General features: G+C 43.4%; 2 protein-coding genes across 2 annotated transcripts; one reads left to right on the forward strand and one right to left on the reverse strand.

Moving 5' to 3' along the window:
* Positions 1 to 4,677: 4,677 nt before the first annotated feature.
* On the reverse strand, positions 4,678 to 6,924 carry LOC146428903 (uncharacterized). Its single transcript, XM_085079104.1, has 2 exons — positions 5,405 to 6,924; positions 4,678 to 5,324 (listed from the first exon to the last, which is right to left on the reverse strand). Exon 1 carries the CDS (start codon positions 6,212 to 6,214, stop codon positions 5,498 to 5,500), a length of 717 nt encoding a protein of 238 aa, XP_084935230.1. The 5' UTR covers positions 6,215 to 6,924; the 3' UTR covers positions 4,678 to 5,324; positions 5,405 to 5,497.
* Positions 6,925 to 8,513: 1,589 nt separating this feature from the next.
* Positions 8,514 to 17,602, forward strand: RBM12 (RNA binding motif protein 12). Its single transcript, XM_085079103.1, has 2 exons — positions 8,514 to 8,597; positions 12,999 to 17,602. The coding sequence occupies exon 2, from the start codon at positions 13,021 to 13,023 to the stop codon at positions 15,658 to 15,660; it is 2,640 nt and encodes an 879-aa protein (XP_084935229.1). The 5' UTR covers positions 8,514 to 8,597; positions 12,999 to 13,020; the 3' UTR covers positions 15,661 to 17,602.
* Positions 17,603 to 17,833: the final 231 nt, after the last annotated feature.

Here is a 17,833-nt window from a genome sequence, read left to right on the forward strand (position 1 = left end):
CTAGCAGCCAGAAATCAGGTTAGGAAAGCTAAAGCACTGAGAGTATTAAATCTGTCCTGTGACATCAAGAGCAATGAAAAAAGCTTCTACAGGTAGATCAGTGGTAAAATGAAGATTAGGAGAAAAAGTGGGTCCTCTCTGGAACAAAACAGGTGTGTTTTACCGAAACATGCAGAAAGCTGAGGTATTCAAGGACTTTTGTTTTGGTCTTCACTGGCAAGCACTCCAACCAGTGCTTGCAGAGTGGAGTTTTGCACCTTTTCTGAGCCACAGAAGGCAGAAGCAGGGACTGGGAGAATGAAGAACCATCTGATGTAGGAGATCGAGTTCAAGACCATCTATGGAACCTGAAGGTGCACAGGTCCTTGGGACTGATGAAATTAATCCATGGGTTCTGAAGGAACTGACAGAGGAAGTGGCTAAGCACAATTCATCAGTTTGAGAAGTCGTGGCACTCTGGTGAAGTTTTCACTGAATGGAAGATATCCCCCATTTTAAAAAATGGAAGGATGGAAGCCTTGGGGAACTACACCTACCTGACTTGACTGGCTGGCAATTCTCTCTCTGCTGTGACATCAGTCATGCACCAACTGTTTCCAGTCAAATTGTTTCTGCTAACATGCATGCTCTGTGCTTTGAAATGGTACAGTTTCCCAGCTGAGTCCCAAAAAGCTGGCCTGAGACCTCTTCTCTACTACTGACAGCTTTGATAAAATTTCAGGCTGGTGAATAAGTTCCTGCACTGGAAGGAAGGAAGGAAATATGCATTTTTAAAATGGACAATATGAATGGCTGAGAGAAACAATCCCTCTGACAGCTGTTATTCCTCTGATCTGTCCAAATCAGAGTAATAAAAAAAGGCTGCTGCAAGATGCTCTTACAAGAAGCAAAGCTCATACTAATGAACAGAGTGGGTTTGTGCTGAGTAAGCATAGTAAAACCAACAAGGTGTTTGATTCTAAGAGTAACTACACAGGATCAGTAAGTCACATAAAATCTGACAGATTTTAAATAGAGATTGGGATGACGAATGAAGAGAGTGTTTCTGGGAGGCTCTGTGAGGATTATTTCTGTTAAACAGTTTTCTAAATGATCTGGAAACAATTAAGATTTGTGATTGACATGTAGTTATTGGAAAGGAAAATACAAAGTAGTATGAATCATTTAGCAAACTGAGTTCATTCATCCAAACCACATCCTTGTACAGATGAAGGCTTAGGATAAGAGGCTGTATTTATGGAATAGTACCTTTAGGGTGCCTTGGTTTTGCTTAGCCCAGAACATCAGCAAGGTATCTTTAGCATCTAAGAGAAATATAAACCCTTCAAAAGCTGTTGTAGTAGGCATGAAGAAGTGGTTGAAGGGTTGGGAGGAAATGTACCCCTGTGTTCATGAGTTAGTTTTGTTTAGCCCAGTTTTGCTAGTGGGTGGGGAGGGGCAGAAAGATGACTCCTGTGTGTCCTGTGTGATGGTTCTGGAAATTTTTCACCATGCCCAGCAGAGCCAATCTCTAGTGGCTCTGAAGATGATGGACATGTTGCTGGCCAAGCCTGGGCCAATTAGAGATGTTAGTTAGGCCTCTGTGAAAACATATGTAAGAAGAAATCAAAATAATGTGAGCACACAGTTCTCTTTTAGCTAGAGGAGGAGGAGGAGGTGAGAATATGTGAGGGAAAACAACATGGAGACACATGGTCAGTGGAGAAGGTGGGGGAGGAGGTGCTCCAGGCTCCGGAGCTGAAAACCCTCTGCTAGCTGTGGTAAAGACCATGGGGGGAGCAGGTGGTCCCCCTGCAGCCCACAGAGTCCACAGGGGTGCAGAGATCCACCCAGAGCCCATGGGGAGATGCCCATGCCAGAAGAGCAGGTGGGTGCCTGGAGGAAGCTGTGATCCAGTAGGAGTCCCAGTGGAGGGAAAGGCCTGAAATGGAAACATCCTGCTCTTGGCTGGGAGGTCTGCAGCCTGTGGACAAGGACTCATGTTGCAGCAGATTAGTGAGATTTGGACCCATGCCAAAGAAATTCATAGAGGACTGTCTCTCATGGGAGGGACCCCATGGCTATGCAGAAGATGACTCCTCTCCCTGAGGAGTAGAAGAAGATCTCTGAAATCTTGGTGATGGACTGACCAAAGAAAAACCCCTTACCCTGCCCCCTCCCACATGCTGTTGATTGGAAGGAGGGAAGGGGGTGAGCAGAGAAACAGTGTCTTAAGAGCTTGTTTTTACTTCTCATTTATCCTCTGACACTGTTAGATAAATGAATCACTTTGCAACTTTAAGTTTTCAGCCTGTTTTGCCCTTTCTCAGTGTTTCCTCCCACCAATTTCTTATCTCAACTCATGAGTCCAGTGTGTGTGTTAGTTTTTTCTCTCTCTTCTGCACAGGTGTGCCAGGAGAGAGCAGATGTCATAAGTGCCTGGCATTTGGCCAGGGTCAAACCATGACATAGGGTCTGGAGAAGCAAAGCACCTGGGATTTGGGGTAATGCTTCCAGACTAATGGTGCAGCAAAAGCATATCGCACGGAGGAAAACGTATTTATTTCATATGTGGAATTGGCACAGTGGATGCTGGTTCCCTCAAGCTTCATTTTAAAATCTCTTGTGTAAATTTTCTTCCCCGAGCCGCAAACCTAACACTTTCCTTCAGTTTTGGTTTAGGTAAAGGAGACACATAAATTAGCGTGCTCCCCATGGTTGCCTAGTATTTAATAAAGGCAAATCCCATTCTTTCCTAATGTTGTTTTTCTCTGCCTGCCTTTCTCCACGTGCGTGTTACAGGGAGAATACAGGTTGTTACAGGTTGGACATGGTTACACGATCCCTTGTCCTTAAACCTTCTGTCTATCAATGTTTTGCTTTCCATAGATATACTTTCCTCCTGCTGTTGGTAACTAACTGCATCACGCAGCTGACTTGTCTTTGGTATCCTTAGTCCTTTAGCATGCTCTTAATACTAGTATTAATACTGGTCCAGGACTTTGCTCCCTTTCATCCACTCTACAACCAATCTGCTTCTTAGTCTTGAGTGAACTAGACATTCTTTTCCCAGGAAAATTTGGGTATGGCTGAAAAGGCACTTGGAGACTTGTTGGTATAGTCTGTCATGGGCATCTGTGTTGCGGTTTAGAGGATGTTATAGCAGACCTTACCCTAGAGCGTCTCTACCCAGCCCCGTTCAGCGCCTCAGAGCTCCAAACCCTCTGTCCCAGGGTTGGAGACTGCGCTGTCACTGGCCAGGGAGCCACAAGGCTAGCTCTGGTTCATCTGCTTCCACAACCGACAGTGATAAAGGAGGCGAGGAGGGTCTATGCGTCGTGTCCATGGAAGATGTTTATTCGCATGGTGCAGCAGAGGCCAACGACCTCCCAGAGGCAGAGATGCCTCGAGGGCGAAGGCCTCACATGCACAGCCACATGTGGAGCATAGACAACAAGATAGCAGAGGGTGAGGGGTTTTATAGGGAAACAGAGGGGCAGGGACAGCACACTGGCCCAGTGACCTCTGGGTGCAGGGGAGGTACATGGGCGGAGTTAGGGTACAGGAAAAAATAGGAAAAATGCGAGGGAGTGGCCACGTGGGGTGGGGAAGGCAGGACAATAGGTGAGAAGTACAGTCATTAAGAAAGGGGTGTGGGGAACTTGCAGCTATTATCACAATACATCTGTTCTAGACTTTCAAGTCTAGATGCTGCACCTCCCAAGCTGCAGCACAGACCAGAACACTTGAGGTGCAAGGACATGTGCTGGTTTGCAGCAGCTGTCCAGGGCATTGGGATTTGCTCTTCAATGCACCTTCATGGAGTCTATACCGACACAGTCTAGAGGCCCACAGAGGATTATGAAGCTTGGTCCTGGGTTTTTTTGATGGTCCATGCAGTAAGCCTCACAAGTCTCTTCACCATACTTTATTTGAGCAACAAAAAGTAACATGGTGACCCATCACATTGCACAAAAGCTGAAAAGTCCTATTTTTCCGCTGATCTGGGGTATTCCACCACTGTCCTTTTGTTATCCTACATTGTCTCCCCACAGCAGGGTGGCTGGTGCAGCTCAGGAGGTGCTGTGGTGTCGCAGAGTGAAGCCCTGAGCTGCAGATGCTCCTGCTACCTTTCGCATGTCTTAGGCAACCTCCTCTCCAGGGAAGCTGGCAAACCTGGCTGTTGATGCTTCTGGTGACTTAAATCACCCGCTTTTCTGGGCTGTGTCGAAGTGCATGGTGACAGCCAACCCTCTCTATTGTCACTGGTGCTATAGAAAAGTGAATGACTGGATACTGGCTACAGCAATCAAGAAGAGGTGTGTAAGCAGATGGCACGCCTGCCAAGACAAAAAGGAGATATTAGCTTGGCAGAACTGGTATTTTCAGGCCATCTACTCTCATAAATACCACATAGAATACAAATTATGAAAAACTGGGTTTAAAAGGGAGAAGATAAGCAAGTGTGGGCTATACCCTGGGAGGGGATGAGAGTAGTGAAGTAGAATTTGGGAGTAGTAAGAGGTGATATACAGGAAAACAAATGATGGCGTGGGGATTATTGTGCTGCTGAGCACCAGGCTGGATCCCTCTCCTTCAGGAGAACACAACCATGACGGTTTTTTTGTTGTTCACCCCTTAACCGAAACCACAGCTAAAGTTAACTGAATTGTTGAACTCCAAAATTTGCTGCAAAAGTGTTTGCAAAGGGAGGCAATGGTTTATTTTTATCTGTTTCTTGCAGAGGACTAAACAGGTTTTTTCCCATTGGAAATGGCTGGTGCTGCTGTGCCTGTGTCCACGGAAGCGCAGTGATGCAGAATCCAGAAGGGTCCGGGGGTCCTTCAGCTCAGGACACTGCCTGGTTATCGCTGCTGTATTCAGTCAAGTCAAGAACAAACCCAGTACAGGGCCCCTGGGAATCTTTCATTTTAATTCTGCAACTTGGTCTTAAGTCAAGAAGTGATTCACCCCAAGTGGGCCCAGAGACACTTCAGAGACAACGTCAGAGAAGTGGGTATTTGCTTTATTCGACGCACTGGGTGCGGGGATTCATGCCTCCAAACACACACCCTGACACTTCCAACAGCACGATATTATGGGTAAAATTAATGAATATTCATCACATTCCCCGGGATAGGAGTGGTCATACAAATAATTTCTTGAAAGTCATTAATATTATTAGCATGTGTGCCACGCATACGCTGTGTGTCCTCCAAGATGAAGATGCCAGTAATCTTCATCACAATGTGCTTTTCACCTTTCTCTCCGGAGCACGCGCAGTTCTTTATGGGATGATTCAGCGGTTTCTGTGCTGGCTTCAAACAGATTCTTGTCCCTCTTATCTTGATAAGATAAAGGGAATCCTGTTTTTCTAGGTTTTAGAATTCACATATTCTGTCTCTTAATAGTTAACCTGAGTTACCGATTGATTGTCCCTTTCTCAGAAGCTGGAAACAGCCGCTCTCGTTTCTTTTCTTCATTCGAAGTTTAACGCTTTCTTCAAGTCCCCGTTTCCTCAGCAGCAGCCCTCAGCGAGCACTGTCAGCGCTGCGCAGGCCCCGTCCCACGTCCGCTGTATGGCCCCAGGCCCGGCGGCGCTCTTCCGCTCCCAGGCCGTGGCCCCTCCCCGCTTCTCCCCCCGCCCCGTCCGGCGCACGCGCCATCCGCCCGCGCGCAACCCCGCCCTCCTCGTGCCGCCCCGCCAGGCCCCCACCCCCCCGCGGCGCCGCATCGCGGCGGCCATTTTGTGCGGCTGCGGTCTGTGCGCGGGGCTCGGCGCGCCGCGGGCCCGGGCGGGGCGGCTCCGTTCTAACCCTTTTTCCCGTACAGATCCCTCGGTAAGAGCGCGGCGGCGCCCAGGCGGGCCGGGCTGCCTGCCCAGCCCTGCGGGCCCGCGGCGCGGCGGGGAGACGTGGGGAGGGAGGCCGGGCGGGCGCGTCCCCGCACACAAAGGGCCGGGCCGGGCGACGCCTCCCGCCTGCGGCCCCGGGGCGCCGAGCGGGGCCGCTCCTGCCTCGCTGCGGCCCGGCGCGCTGAGGCCCGCGGCTCGGGCCGGTCCCGCCCGCTCCCCCGTCCCTGGCTCCGTCTTGCCGCCCGCGTCCGGCGGCCCGCGGAGCTGCGCGGGCAGGTGAGTTTGTGCGGGCCGAGCGCAGGCGCCGCGAGCCCGGTTGGCGCGGGTGGCCGAGTGACCTTGCGGCGGCGCCGGGGGCCCGAGCCGGAGCAGGGGCCGCATGGCGGGGCCTGTGCCGGAGCCCGAGCCAGGGATTTGACGGGTCCGGAGTGGCACTCGGCGGGTCGGGAGCGGCGAGGAGGTGCATGGTCCCGTCGTTGGCGCGGGGCCCCGGCGGGTATGGTCCCGGGGATGCTCGGCGGGGCGGCTGCCGCTTAGCTCGGCCCCGGGGGACGAAGCGAGGCTAACACTCCGCACTTTGCGGGGAGGATGGGAAGGTCCCCGGTGTCTGCTGCGTTGCCACCGTTCGTTGGGGGTACAATATAAACACTGGCGAAGTTGCCGTTCTTCGCTCGTAAAGTGTAAAGCAACGCTCTCTTCTGCTAGTGAAAATCAGCTCTGTTAAAAAAAACCAAAAACGCCAAACAGCAACAACCAAAGAAAATACCCCCCGCCCCCAATTCTATAAACGAAATGCAATCTACCCAAGCTAAAAATCTAAAGTAGCATTCAGATGAGTTTTCTTTCGGAAACAGTATGAGTTTTCTTTCGGAAAAAAACTCGTGGTTCTGGTTTTACTCACTCAGACTTACCCGTTATTTGTAGTGGTTTGCTTCCCCACCTTGATCTACTGTGGTAAAGGCAGGCAAATCGGCCGGTTGTTTCCTTGGTGGATTCCTCTGGTTTAATTGGTTATTGTGTGTCCAGTGGACGCTGGGTCTTTCTGTACAGCTGACAGGGTGTTGTGGAGTCTCCCCGGAGAACTCCCAGAGGTGTGGTGTCAGCGTTATGTGGGAAGACCTGTGCTCTAGCCGGTGCTCGTCTAGTTAATGTGCTCTTGCGTATTCCGTTGATTGGAAAGGATATTTTTACCTATAGAATGCATGGATGGTTTTCTTTTAAGTTGAGAGATTTGAGACTTGAAATGAAAAGTAGGTGGTGGTTGGTGGAGAAGTTAAACATGGTAGAGTGGAGTTTTGCACCTTTTCTGAATTCTGCCTGGTTTTGTTTGTGCTGTCTTAGTCCACTGCAAATCTTCAACTTGTTTTTAGTGTTGTGAAGAGGAACGTATGCAACACCGTGGTTGCTAGACTGGAAATCCATTTACTGATTTGGGTTTTTCTTCTAAATGGGAAGTTCCTTGTGCATGAAACATTTATCTCCTGCTTGAAGCGGGTGTGTTTTTGCATGAAACTGTTTTTCAGGTGATTACATTTATTTCTTTCTTTATAAACTGGTGCTTGACACTGCTATGGATGAAAGTATGTAGTTGAGTCCTTCTAATATAGGATTGCATGTTTCTCTTAAAGGCCTAATAAAGTCTTATTTTTCTAAATGCATTTGCCATTTTAATATAAGTTTAGAGTGTAGTTGTGTCTTTTTCATTTGTAAGTCTGCCATTAATGTCCTGGAAGATGTGCGAATATCTGTGTTGTAATTCCCTCTGTCAGGGAGTTTGTGGAGAGTTTTAGTACTTCTTGCTCCAAGTTCGCTTTGGTAATGATGCTTGTAACTGAAACCAGCTGGTTTGAATTGTGTGAGGAGGAGGCAGTTATCTGTTATTAGTGAGATTCATTCCTTGATGGCTTTCTAAAGAAGGAGTTTTAGTGTGAGGCGCTCTGCGAAGTAATGAAAGAACAAAGGTTTTCTATCCCTACTTTAAATACAAAATAAATGTGTTGCCACTTTTAATGCTTGGCTTTTTTTGTGGAGTTGTAATCCTGGGAAGATAAAGGGATGGAAAAAAATGGGCATTTGATCAGGATTTGGATCACGAAATGGCAGATTACAAATGCAAATAGAGTATCTTATGGGAGGTCTTGCTGTGTGCTCTGTGGAGTTCACTGCCTAGACATTGTTGTGAAATGTCATTTCGTTTCACCAGCTAGTGTGACTTTTGAAGAACCCTTCAACTGCAGCTCTAGGGAGGTTTTCTGAGGTATGGCTTATGTTGCTTTCTGCAAGTAAGTAGATGCACAATTGTAGGAAGGAATATTCTTGTCGATGGAGCAGGGATTTGGTAAAATTCAGGGCTTTCAAGTATTTAACTCTCTTTCTTGCCTTTGAAAGAGAGATTTGTGCACCGATTAGTGATGAGAAAATTGGAAAGACTCTTTAAATGTTTTCTGGTTCTTTCTGTATTCTTTGTGGAAGGTGTGTTTGTCTTGAAACCATACAAAAGCTCTACAGTGCAATTGCAAATAAGTCATATAGAGATAAGATACAGAAAATGCACCCTTGTATGTTGCAGTGCCTTATGGTGGTCGCAGGTTTGAAATTCTATGTATACAGTTCTTTGTGGACTGTTACTACTGTTGTGTTGCCTGCATTGATTTTTGCCTCCATTTATTCTTTATTGCAGTCTAAAAGTTGGTTTTAATTGGTTGCCCACAGGATTGACTTGGCTTCTGCTACTTGTTAAGAAAAAAAACATCTGTCTTTGCAGGTAAGAGCTTTTGAATTGAAGACTTCTTTATATGCGTATTGAGTATGTCCTAAGAAACACTTGAAGCTTTTGGAATCTGTGAATTTGTGTCAAAAGACTTGGGCCAAATAATCAGTAGCTTGTCTACTCACTACTGGTGACGGTGGTTTTGGCAGTGTTTTTCTTGTAAACAGAATTTTCTGCCAAATTAATGTTTTGTTGTTTCATCAGCATGTGTTAGACCGGAACACTCTTCCAGTTATTTTGCACTGTTGGAAAATGCAGTTACTTTGCTGCAGGCCACAGGTCTGCGTATTTGTGACTGTTGGAGTGTAGAAGTGTACATCAATTGGTTCTAATTAGGTTTTGCAGTACTTAAAGGGATCAGAGAGTTTCAAATTGGCTCAAAGATGACTACAACAGGTTGTTTATAGCCTTAAAAAAGTAAAAGACAAAACTGTAATGTGCAGTTTTAACTTTTGTGAGACAGTCTCATACTTAAAATTCCTCCTCCAATTGCAGTGTTTAATGCAGTTCTTAGTCTTCACCCAAGAATTGCTAAATGTGTGTGTTCGTGTGTGTATCAAGTGGGTACTGTATTTTAATACTCTCTAGGGGCTAGGTTGAATCTTCTGAACTTTTCCATTGCAAAATGCATACATTTTAAAAGGCTAGTCTGGTGTGCTTAGGCATTATGTGGATGACCCAAGTTATTCTTATTTTACTGACTGGCAGATTGATGAATTTCAGGGTAGCATCAACATTTTTAAAGATGCGACTGTCAAGGCATGTTAACATTCATCAAATGAGTTGAATCAGGTTTGATTGTCAGCAGCCTGGTAATCTCCAGCTTTGAACTGGGTTTGCTAATGGGGATGGATTGTCCATAGTACACCCCTAGGATGTTGTCCTTCCACAAGTACACCAAACACACAAAATGACAACAAAACCCACTTCTGCCTTAAAGTATGTTTTTGTGCCAGGAGAAAAGCAGGCAGCCTCATGTGTGACAGCCCAACAAAAAGCCTTCAGTGCCTGCTGAACTGGTGTGCAGCCTGTTTTGTGTCTGAAGTGTCTTGGTCTTTGCAAGTGAATAGTGAAATATTTGAGCAGACTTTGCATTTTCATTACTTGAAAAACATGAGCGAGTGGGTTATTGTCTCCTAAGCACGTTTTGGAAAAAATGTGGTTTGTAAGTGTTTAGAAATTTAAGAATTGGCCCTTTTGGTCCTGGAGATTTTTCTTTAGATCACAGAAGTGACACTACTACTTTGTCTAAGCACTGAAATTGTGAAAAAATGAAACAGCTGTGTTATGTGCTGACAAAATAGTCCTTTGTCGAAAACATGTGAAAATTTGAAATTTTTTTTATTCAGACCATGTTACTGTCAGCTGTTGCTTAATATTAAGCAAGCATTTGCTTAATATTCTGTGTGGAATTAACTACACTGAAGTAATTGCAGATAATGTCTCTAGTGACTGTGTGCCTAAGCAGTTCTTTGGATTTTTTTTGTCAGTAGTGGTTTAGTGGATCTGAATAGAGTACTTAGTAACGAGACTTGAAGGACTCCCTTAGTATTTATTGTGAAGTTTTCAATTTAATGCAGAATTAGACTTGTATTGTCCCAGAAGTTATGTAAATGTTCAAATGCCTGAAGTTTTCTGTGACTTCTTCTGTTGATTTGTCTTCTGGGCTGGATTAACAAAATAGTTTGTAAATGCAGTTATCTAGCAGGTCAGTTCTTTTTAAAAGATACAAGGTGTTCCAAACCAGCAGACCTCAATACACACGCCTTCTCAAGTTGACTTTGTTCAACCAATGGCTATATGAGATTGTCATCCATTTTGCATTAAGGAAATAGCTAAAAGTGGTCTCCCATTTAACACAATAACCTTCAGATGTCTTAACTTCTGATACATAAAAATTTCTGGAACTAATTTCTATGTGTAATAGGTAGTAGAAGAAATCTAAGCCTTCTGCCAAGATTTGCTCCTAGTAGTATTCCAATTTTAAAAGCAGAGGTGCAAAGCCAGGGATGCCTTTACACCACTTGCTTGCTTAAGGACCATCTAATTCAAAAGCAATCCTGTAGTACAACATCGTAAACCTTGGGTTTACCATACTCTATAATATAGCTTCTTTAAAGGAGGCAGAATTTTCATTCTAACTTTAATTTCAGAGATTATCATCAATGCTAGGCAAATTTAAAATAAAACTACAAAATCATTGTAAAACACTGCTTTTTAAAACAGTGCAAAAAATTCTATATGTGTGTTTAGGTGTTTAGATAGCGTAGGTAGTTCTTACTTTCACCTGTTGCGTTTTTTTTCTCACGGGCAAGTTATTTTATTGTTAGAAAATGACTGGGCAGTGAATTTTATTTTCAGATTAAATGTGATTTATAAGAGATAAAGGCAAGGATGTTGCTTCTGTTACTTCACCATGGAGATGAGAAAGTTGCTTTCAAAAAAAATTATCCCTGAGGCTTAATATATATTCACCTTTCTGTTGCTGTTTTCCCTTGGTGGAATAGGAGTTTTCTTAGTGGTGTTTCTTCTTTTTTTTCAAATCTTCTTATGTTTGTATTGCAAGTTCAGTCTCTCTTTCAGGATGATGCAGTAAGGAATCTGATATTCGTGCATGACGACTAGAGCAGCAGAGCTGACTTGGTGCAAATGGGCTTGTTTGCTGTTTCCTTGAGGGAGAAAAGTCCTTTGCACTTTTCTGGTCTCAACTAGTTGTGGGGCAGTTACATCCTGTAATACCCCAGGATGTTGCTTGAGTTTATTAGTGTGTTGAAGGGTTTAGCTCTCTGGTGTATTGGTCAACGGAACAAAATACATAAGGACTCGCTTTAGTAATGTGAAGTTCAGTCATGCAAACAAAAGAATTGTTGCTTCTTCACCCTGTAGAAGAATTGTAATGTTTGTTTTCATTAAATACAAAACCCCTTACCTGGTTAAATTGTGGCTTTACCACAATTTAGTCATTCAAGACTTGTCTTCTCTAAAGTGTTTGGATGACCCGGACAAGCAAATGGAACCAACTTACGGGTTTGACTGTATGCTGGGATATAGCTGAATTGTTGGGAGATAGTTACTGATTGTAGTGATCATATCTTTGGTAATGGCTTTGATGCATGGCTTTGTGGTGTTGGCATTGGAGCATCTGGTTGGACTTGATCTTTAAGGTCTTTTCCAGCCTAAACAGTTCTGTGATCTGGTTCATCCTTGATTTCAAATGTGGACTTAACACCATTTGGATGGGACTCGTGGGAGCCTTGGATATCTTCCATATAGATACTGAACTGGCTTGTACTTAGGAAGTTTCAGAGACGAAATTGCTCAGGTGAAGCATGGTGCTATTGCTGATAGTTCAGGACGAGAGACTGGCTTCTGGACTGTTGAATTGTGCTATTATTCTTAATATGATGCTTTCAGCCTTTGCTGAAGGTTTGTCAAGAATAAGTGACAAATATCTAGTTTCCTGTTTATCTTCAACTTCTGATATTACCTCAGACTTCTGAGGTTGCAAGGTAACTGTCCAGATCTAGCTGTTCAGTTACCTTAAGCATTTACCAATGTCAGCTGTAGAGGTAGAATTCATTTACTTACGTCTGAGATGTAAGGTGTCATGCTAGAGACAATATCTACAGCTGTTAAAAATACCTTGGTATTGAAAATTGTAAAGGTCATATATTTAGCTAGGTATGTGTAGGTGTTAATTTAATTTAGGTGAGGTCTCCATTGTCACAAAATGTCTGGGGCTAATTTGTAATAGCAAGCTTCAGTCACCTGGACCCCTTGCCTTTGCTAGGAGAGAAACATCAGGTCAGTGTAATATAGATGCTCCCTGTCAGGATGTTTCGTGAGTCTCACAGTCGCTACTTGTCCATAATGGGTTTTTGTTCATGACCAAGCCACTGTTATGTTTGTAGTTGTCTTCACCTGGCAGGAGATAAAATTGTTCCCCAGATGAAAGGGGACTGTTTGTTTCCCATAGCTGTGCAGAATTTTTCAGTCACTTTGTCAGGTACAGTGGATACGATATCAGTGTATAGTAAATTAATTTTATTTGCTTGGCTAAAATACTCCTTTTGCTTACATTCCATGAAATTTTGAACTACTGATGAAATAGTTCTGATTTTCGATGTTCCTGAGTTTGTTTGTTTTAACTGAAACTTGTGGGTTTTAGTGTAACAGCTATTTTGGAGTTTCTAGTGCGAAATGTATACTGTCTGTGTTGGCAAATGTTTAATACTTCAGTCTGTATGAAGTAAAAGAACATGAATATAAACATGCTTAATCTTTGCAAGATGTTATTAGGTGTAAATAAGCGAATATAGTAGATGGTGTCTGTAGGTAATTGCATGGTGTCACAAACACTAGTCTGACATAGCCGTTGCCTTTTCTCATCTGCAGGTGTGTGTTGTTTCAGCGCAGCATGGCTGTGGTCATCCGCTTGCAAGGTCTCCCGATTGTGGCGGGGACCATGGACATTCGCCACTTCTTCTCTGGATTGACCATTCCTGATGGGGGCGTGCATATTGTAGGGGGTGAACTGGGTGAGGCTTTCATCGTTTTTGCCACTGATGAAGATGCAAGGCTTGGTATGATGCGCACAGGTGGTACAATTAAAGGGTCGAAAGTAACGTTGTTGCTGAGCAGTAAAACTGAAATGCAGAACATGATAGAACTCAGTCGCAGGCGTTTTGAAACTGCCAATCTAGATATGCCACCAGCAAATGCTAGCAGGTCAGGACCACCACCTAGTTCTGGAATGAGTGGAAGGGTTAACTTACCTACTACTGTACCTAACTTTAACAGTCCTTCTCCTAGTGTAGTGACTGCTTCTACTACCGTGCATGAAAGCAATAAAAACATATCCACATTTTCTACTGCCAGTATGGGGACTGCACCTCCAAATCTTGGGAGTACCTTTGGTAGTCCAACATTTAGCTCAACTATACCTAGCACAGCATCCCCAATGAACACAGTACCTCCTCCACCAATCCCTCCTATCCCAGCTATGCCATCTTTGCCACCAATGCCTTCTATTCCCCCTATACCTGTTCCACCTCCTGTTCCCACACTGCCTCCTGTTCCTCCAGTTCCTCCAATACCCCCTGTGCCCCCTGTACCTCCAATGACGCCTCTGCCTCCCATATCAGGAATGCCTCCTATGAATCCTCCGCCTGTAGCACCCTTACCCACTGGAATGAATGGGTCTGGAGCAGCAGTGAATATGAACAGCGGCTTGAATCCATTGTTTATTGGTCCCATGAATCCTGTAAATCCTATCCAGATGAATTCTCAAGGTAGTGTCAAGCCAATTCCAATCAATCCAGATGATTTGTATGTCAGCGTTCATGGAATGCCCTTTTCTGCAACTGAATCTGATGTGAAAGACTTTTTCCTTGGGCTCCGTGTGGATGCAGTCCATATGCTGAAGGATCATGTAGGTCGAAATAATGGAAATGGACTAGTTAAGTTTTTTTCTCCTCAAGATACATTTGAAGCACTGAAGCGAAACAGAATGCTGATGATTCAGCGCTATGTTGAAGTTAGTCCTGCAACAGAGAGACAGTGGGTAGCTGCTGGAGGCCACATAACTTTCAAGCAAACCATGGGTCCCTCTGGGCAGGCACATCCTCCTCCCCAGCCTCATCCTAGGTCCAAATCTCCCAGTGGACAGAAAAGGTCACGGTCGAGATCTCCCCATGAGCACGGTTTCTGTGTTTATTTGAAAGGTCTTCCCTTTGAATCGGAGAATAAACATGTGATAGATTTTTTTAAAAAGCTAGATATAGTTGAGGACAGCATTTATATAGCTTATGGACCTAATGGGAAGGCAATTGGAGAGGGGTTTGTTGAGTTCAGGAGTGAAACTGATTATAAAGCAGCTTTGTGTCATCATAAGCAGTACATAGGGAATCGCTTCATTCAGGTTCATCCGATTACTAAAAAGGCAATGCTAGAAAAGATAGATATGATTCGTAAAAGATTGCAGAACTTCAGCTATGACCAGAGAGAAATCCTGATGAATGCTGAGGGAGAACCAGGCTTGCCAAAATTGTGTGCACATATATCTAATATTCCATACAATATAACAAAAATGGAAATACTTCAGTTTCTAGAGGGACTGGCAGTAGAAGAAAACTCTGTACAAATTCTTGTTGATAATAATGGGCAAGGTTTAGGACAAGCACTGGTTCAGTTTAAAGCTGAAGATGATGCTCGTAAGGCAGAGCGTTTGCACCGTAAAAAACTGAATGGAAGAGATGTTAATTTGCGCTTGATAACTGTAGAAGAAATGAGAGATATTGAGAGAAACCCACCATCTCAAGGGAAAAAGATCCTGAAAATACCCATCCAGGGAAATGCAGGTGTGCCAGGAGCACAGGGCCCTGGTGGGGATGAGCATGCCTTCTTGGGGGGAAATGCTAAAGAAGCAAGCAATGGTCCTCCGTTCAGTTTCCCTGGTAACTTCAGCGGGTCTGGCACATTTGGTCCTCCTTTACCACCACCTGGAATAGGTGGCTTTCCTGATTCTAGACCAGGAATACCCACAGTTGCAGCTAGTGGTTTGCCTGGTACAAGTATTGAGGTGCCAGGTTTTGCAGGTGGTCCTGCTAGTTTGAGTGGACCAGCAGGTTTTGCTGGGGGTCCTCAGGCGTTTGGTAATGGTCCTGGCAATTTAAGTGGACCCCCTGCCTTTGGTGCTGGTCCTCCAGCAATTGCTAGCAGTCTTGGACATTTAAGTGGACCTCCAGGGTTTGGACCCGGACCAGGAAACATACATATTGGTGGACCCCCAGGTTTTGGAACAGGGTCTGGGAAGCCAGGGCCAACTGTCATTAAAGTGCAAAATATGCCCTTTACTGTTTCGGTGGATGAAATTTTGGATTTCTTTTATGGTTACCAAGTGATCCCTGGTTCAGTGTGCTTAAAATACAATGAAAAAGGCATGCCCACTGGAGAAGCAATGGTTGCATTTGAGTCTCGTGATGAAGCTATGGCAGCTGTTGTTGATTTAAATGACAGGCCTATAGGCTCCAGAAAAGTAAAACTTGTTTTAGGGTAGCTGTTCATCTGAAGTAGTTGTAGAATAGATATTCATAGTGCTGTGATAAATGCATTTGGGTTGGTTTTTGTAGTATTTCCAGGACAGAACCTGTGGATTGTTTAAATTGTAAAACAGATTGGTTTTGGTAAGACAGAGCACTGGGTTAGCCATTACATGAGAAACACTGCAAGGAAAGATGTGCAGTGGATTTTCCTCGTACAAATACGCGGAGAAGCTGGACAGATTCTTATTCGTCGTAAAAGTTTGGTAAACTCTTCCGGACACAGTGCTTATTGAGAAACTGAAATTGGTTTGAAATAGTTTTGGATAAGGGTAGTAGATGAAGTCAGTGAAGCTCTTCAGTGGTGTTCATGTAAGCCATTGTAAAATAGATAGCTATTTTTAGATTTGGTTAAAAGCTGGCTGAATTTGCTTTGTTTACAGGTCAAAGCTTTGTTTAAAGTCCTGATTTTATTCTGCAACTGAATGAATTCTCAGTGTACACAGATCAATTGTTTTGTGTATGTATCTTTATTTTTTCCAAAATTCTCACTGTATGAACAGTTGAATTATGCCCTTTGCTGATGTGTCTACCAAACTAATTCCTATGAGTATGAGCAGAATCATTCTGTAAAATTCAAGCTGTTCTTTGTGGTATAACCTTTAGTTATTTATATATTGCAATTATAACTGTGCAGAATAAGACTTTTGCCACAAGTATAGCTAACCTCAAACATAAATCGTATGAGTTTTATAGTACATTTAAAATGTTTGCAGTTGAAAATAATCATTATTGTTTAAGTAGCTTGATTTGTTAGGATTACACAAATCAGTTGGGAAAGTATCTTTGGCACTAGTTGGATATTGGTGTTTCTCATATGCCTCTTGAACTCCTCATATAAGAGTCTCTGCTAAGAGAACCAAAGTGGTGATTATTGGTAGAAGATTGGAGTCCAGATAAAGTTTTAAATTAGGTTATAATGAAAGAAACTTGTATCTTCAGCGACTCTGTTGTGAATTACTGCTATGGGTGAATTCAGAGATAAAATTTATTTTTCTCCAAAACTTGAAAATACTGAGTTTACTATATATTTTTGCAATAAAGTTGTGCTGTTGTATTCAAAGTCTGTAAAGAGTTGCCATTTTCTTTGTTGTGCAGTGAAGCCTTCCATGGGAAAACAAAGAAATGGAAAGGAAGTAATTATGCAAGTGAAAAGTAGAATTCTTTTGGTTCATCCTTGCTTGACTTACTGTAAATTTTAAGACTTGGGCATTGCCTGAAAAAAGTCCTGATATTCCCTGCAAATCATTGTACTTAAACATAGTGAACTTCAAACTGTGGGGGGTTTTTTTGTTGTTTTTTTTTTGTTTTGTTTGTTTGGGGTTTTTTTTTGGTTTTTTTTTTTTTTTTTTTTACGAAGAACAGTGCCTTTTGGTGTTGCATACTATGGAACACTGAAGTGTATGGGCAGGCAAAATTGAGAGGTGCAAGTGGCAACAGTTTTATTCATGTGGTGTGTAGGAGAGATTTGGAAACCTGTGCAGCGCTGCATTCCAAGAGGATTTCACAGTACAGGAATCCGTGGAAGGATTGTAAAAAGGTGTACTTCAATAAAGAGGCGGTTGCATTACACAGATGCTTCTGTAATTCATTAGCTTAATTTTGTTTTGACAGATTACTAGGTGGTCCCAGCTTTGGAAAAGTCATGTGATTTGTATATACTGTTAAAAATTAAGCCTCCTGTTAATAAAACTGTCTGTCTCTGAAGCTTCATGTTACGCGTTTCAACAGTCTTTGGGAGTAATGTTTCAACAGCAGATCTTTGTTTCTTCCTTTTTTTTCTGAAAGTACTCTTGCTGATGTCAGAAAGATGTGTGATTAGGAGTCAAGTCAGTTTATTTTAAAGTTTTGCTCTTTGTTTTTTAAGCAACTTTTATTAAAGTTTCATACTATATTGGAGTTTTTTTGGGTGCTTGTTTCTTAATGTTTCACATTAGAATAAAATTACTGAAAAGGAAAACTTGGCTTCATTGTTCACAGAATTGATTTAAGATACTAGCGTGTGTTGACTCACCAGAACTGGTGATAAGTGTTTTTTCAAGTTCAAATGAATCACAACAGTACTTGCCTTGTTGTGAAATGTAATTAAACTACAGGTGTCTGGAATTAGATACACGGTTCTGTGTTACT

Source organism: Lichenostomus cassidix, chromosome 20 (genome assembly GCF_008360975.1).
Source record: "Lichenostomus cassidix isolate B80296 chromosome 20, HeHo_3.0, whole genome shotgun sequence".
Lineage (NCBI taxonomy): Eukaryota > Metazoa > Chordata > Aves > Passeriformes > Meliphagidae > Lichenostomus > Lichenostomus cassidix.

What these genes read in the sequence shown, in the direction of transcription:
- RBM12 (XM_085079103.1), top strand. Translation starts at nt 13,021, where the DNA reads ATGGCTGTGGTCATCCGCTTGCAAGGTCTCCCGATTGTGGCGGGGACC.
- LOC146428903 (XM_085079104.1), bottom strand. Translation starts at nt 6,214, where the DNA reads ATGCGGCCCCTGCTCCGGCTCGGGCCCCCGGCGCCGCCGCAAGGTCAC.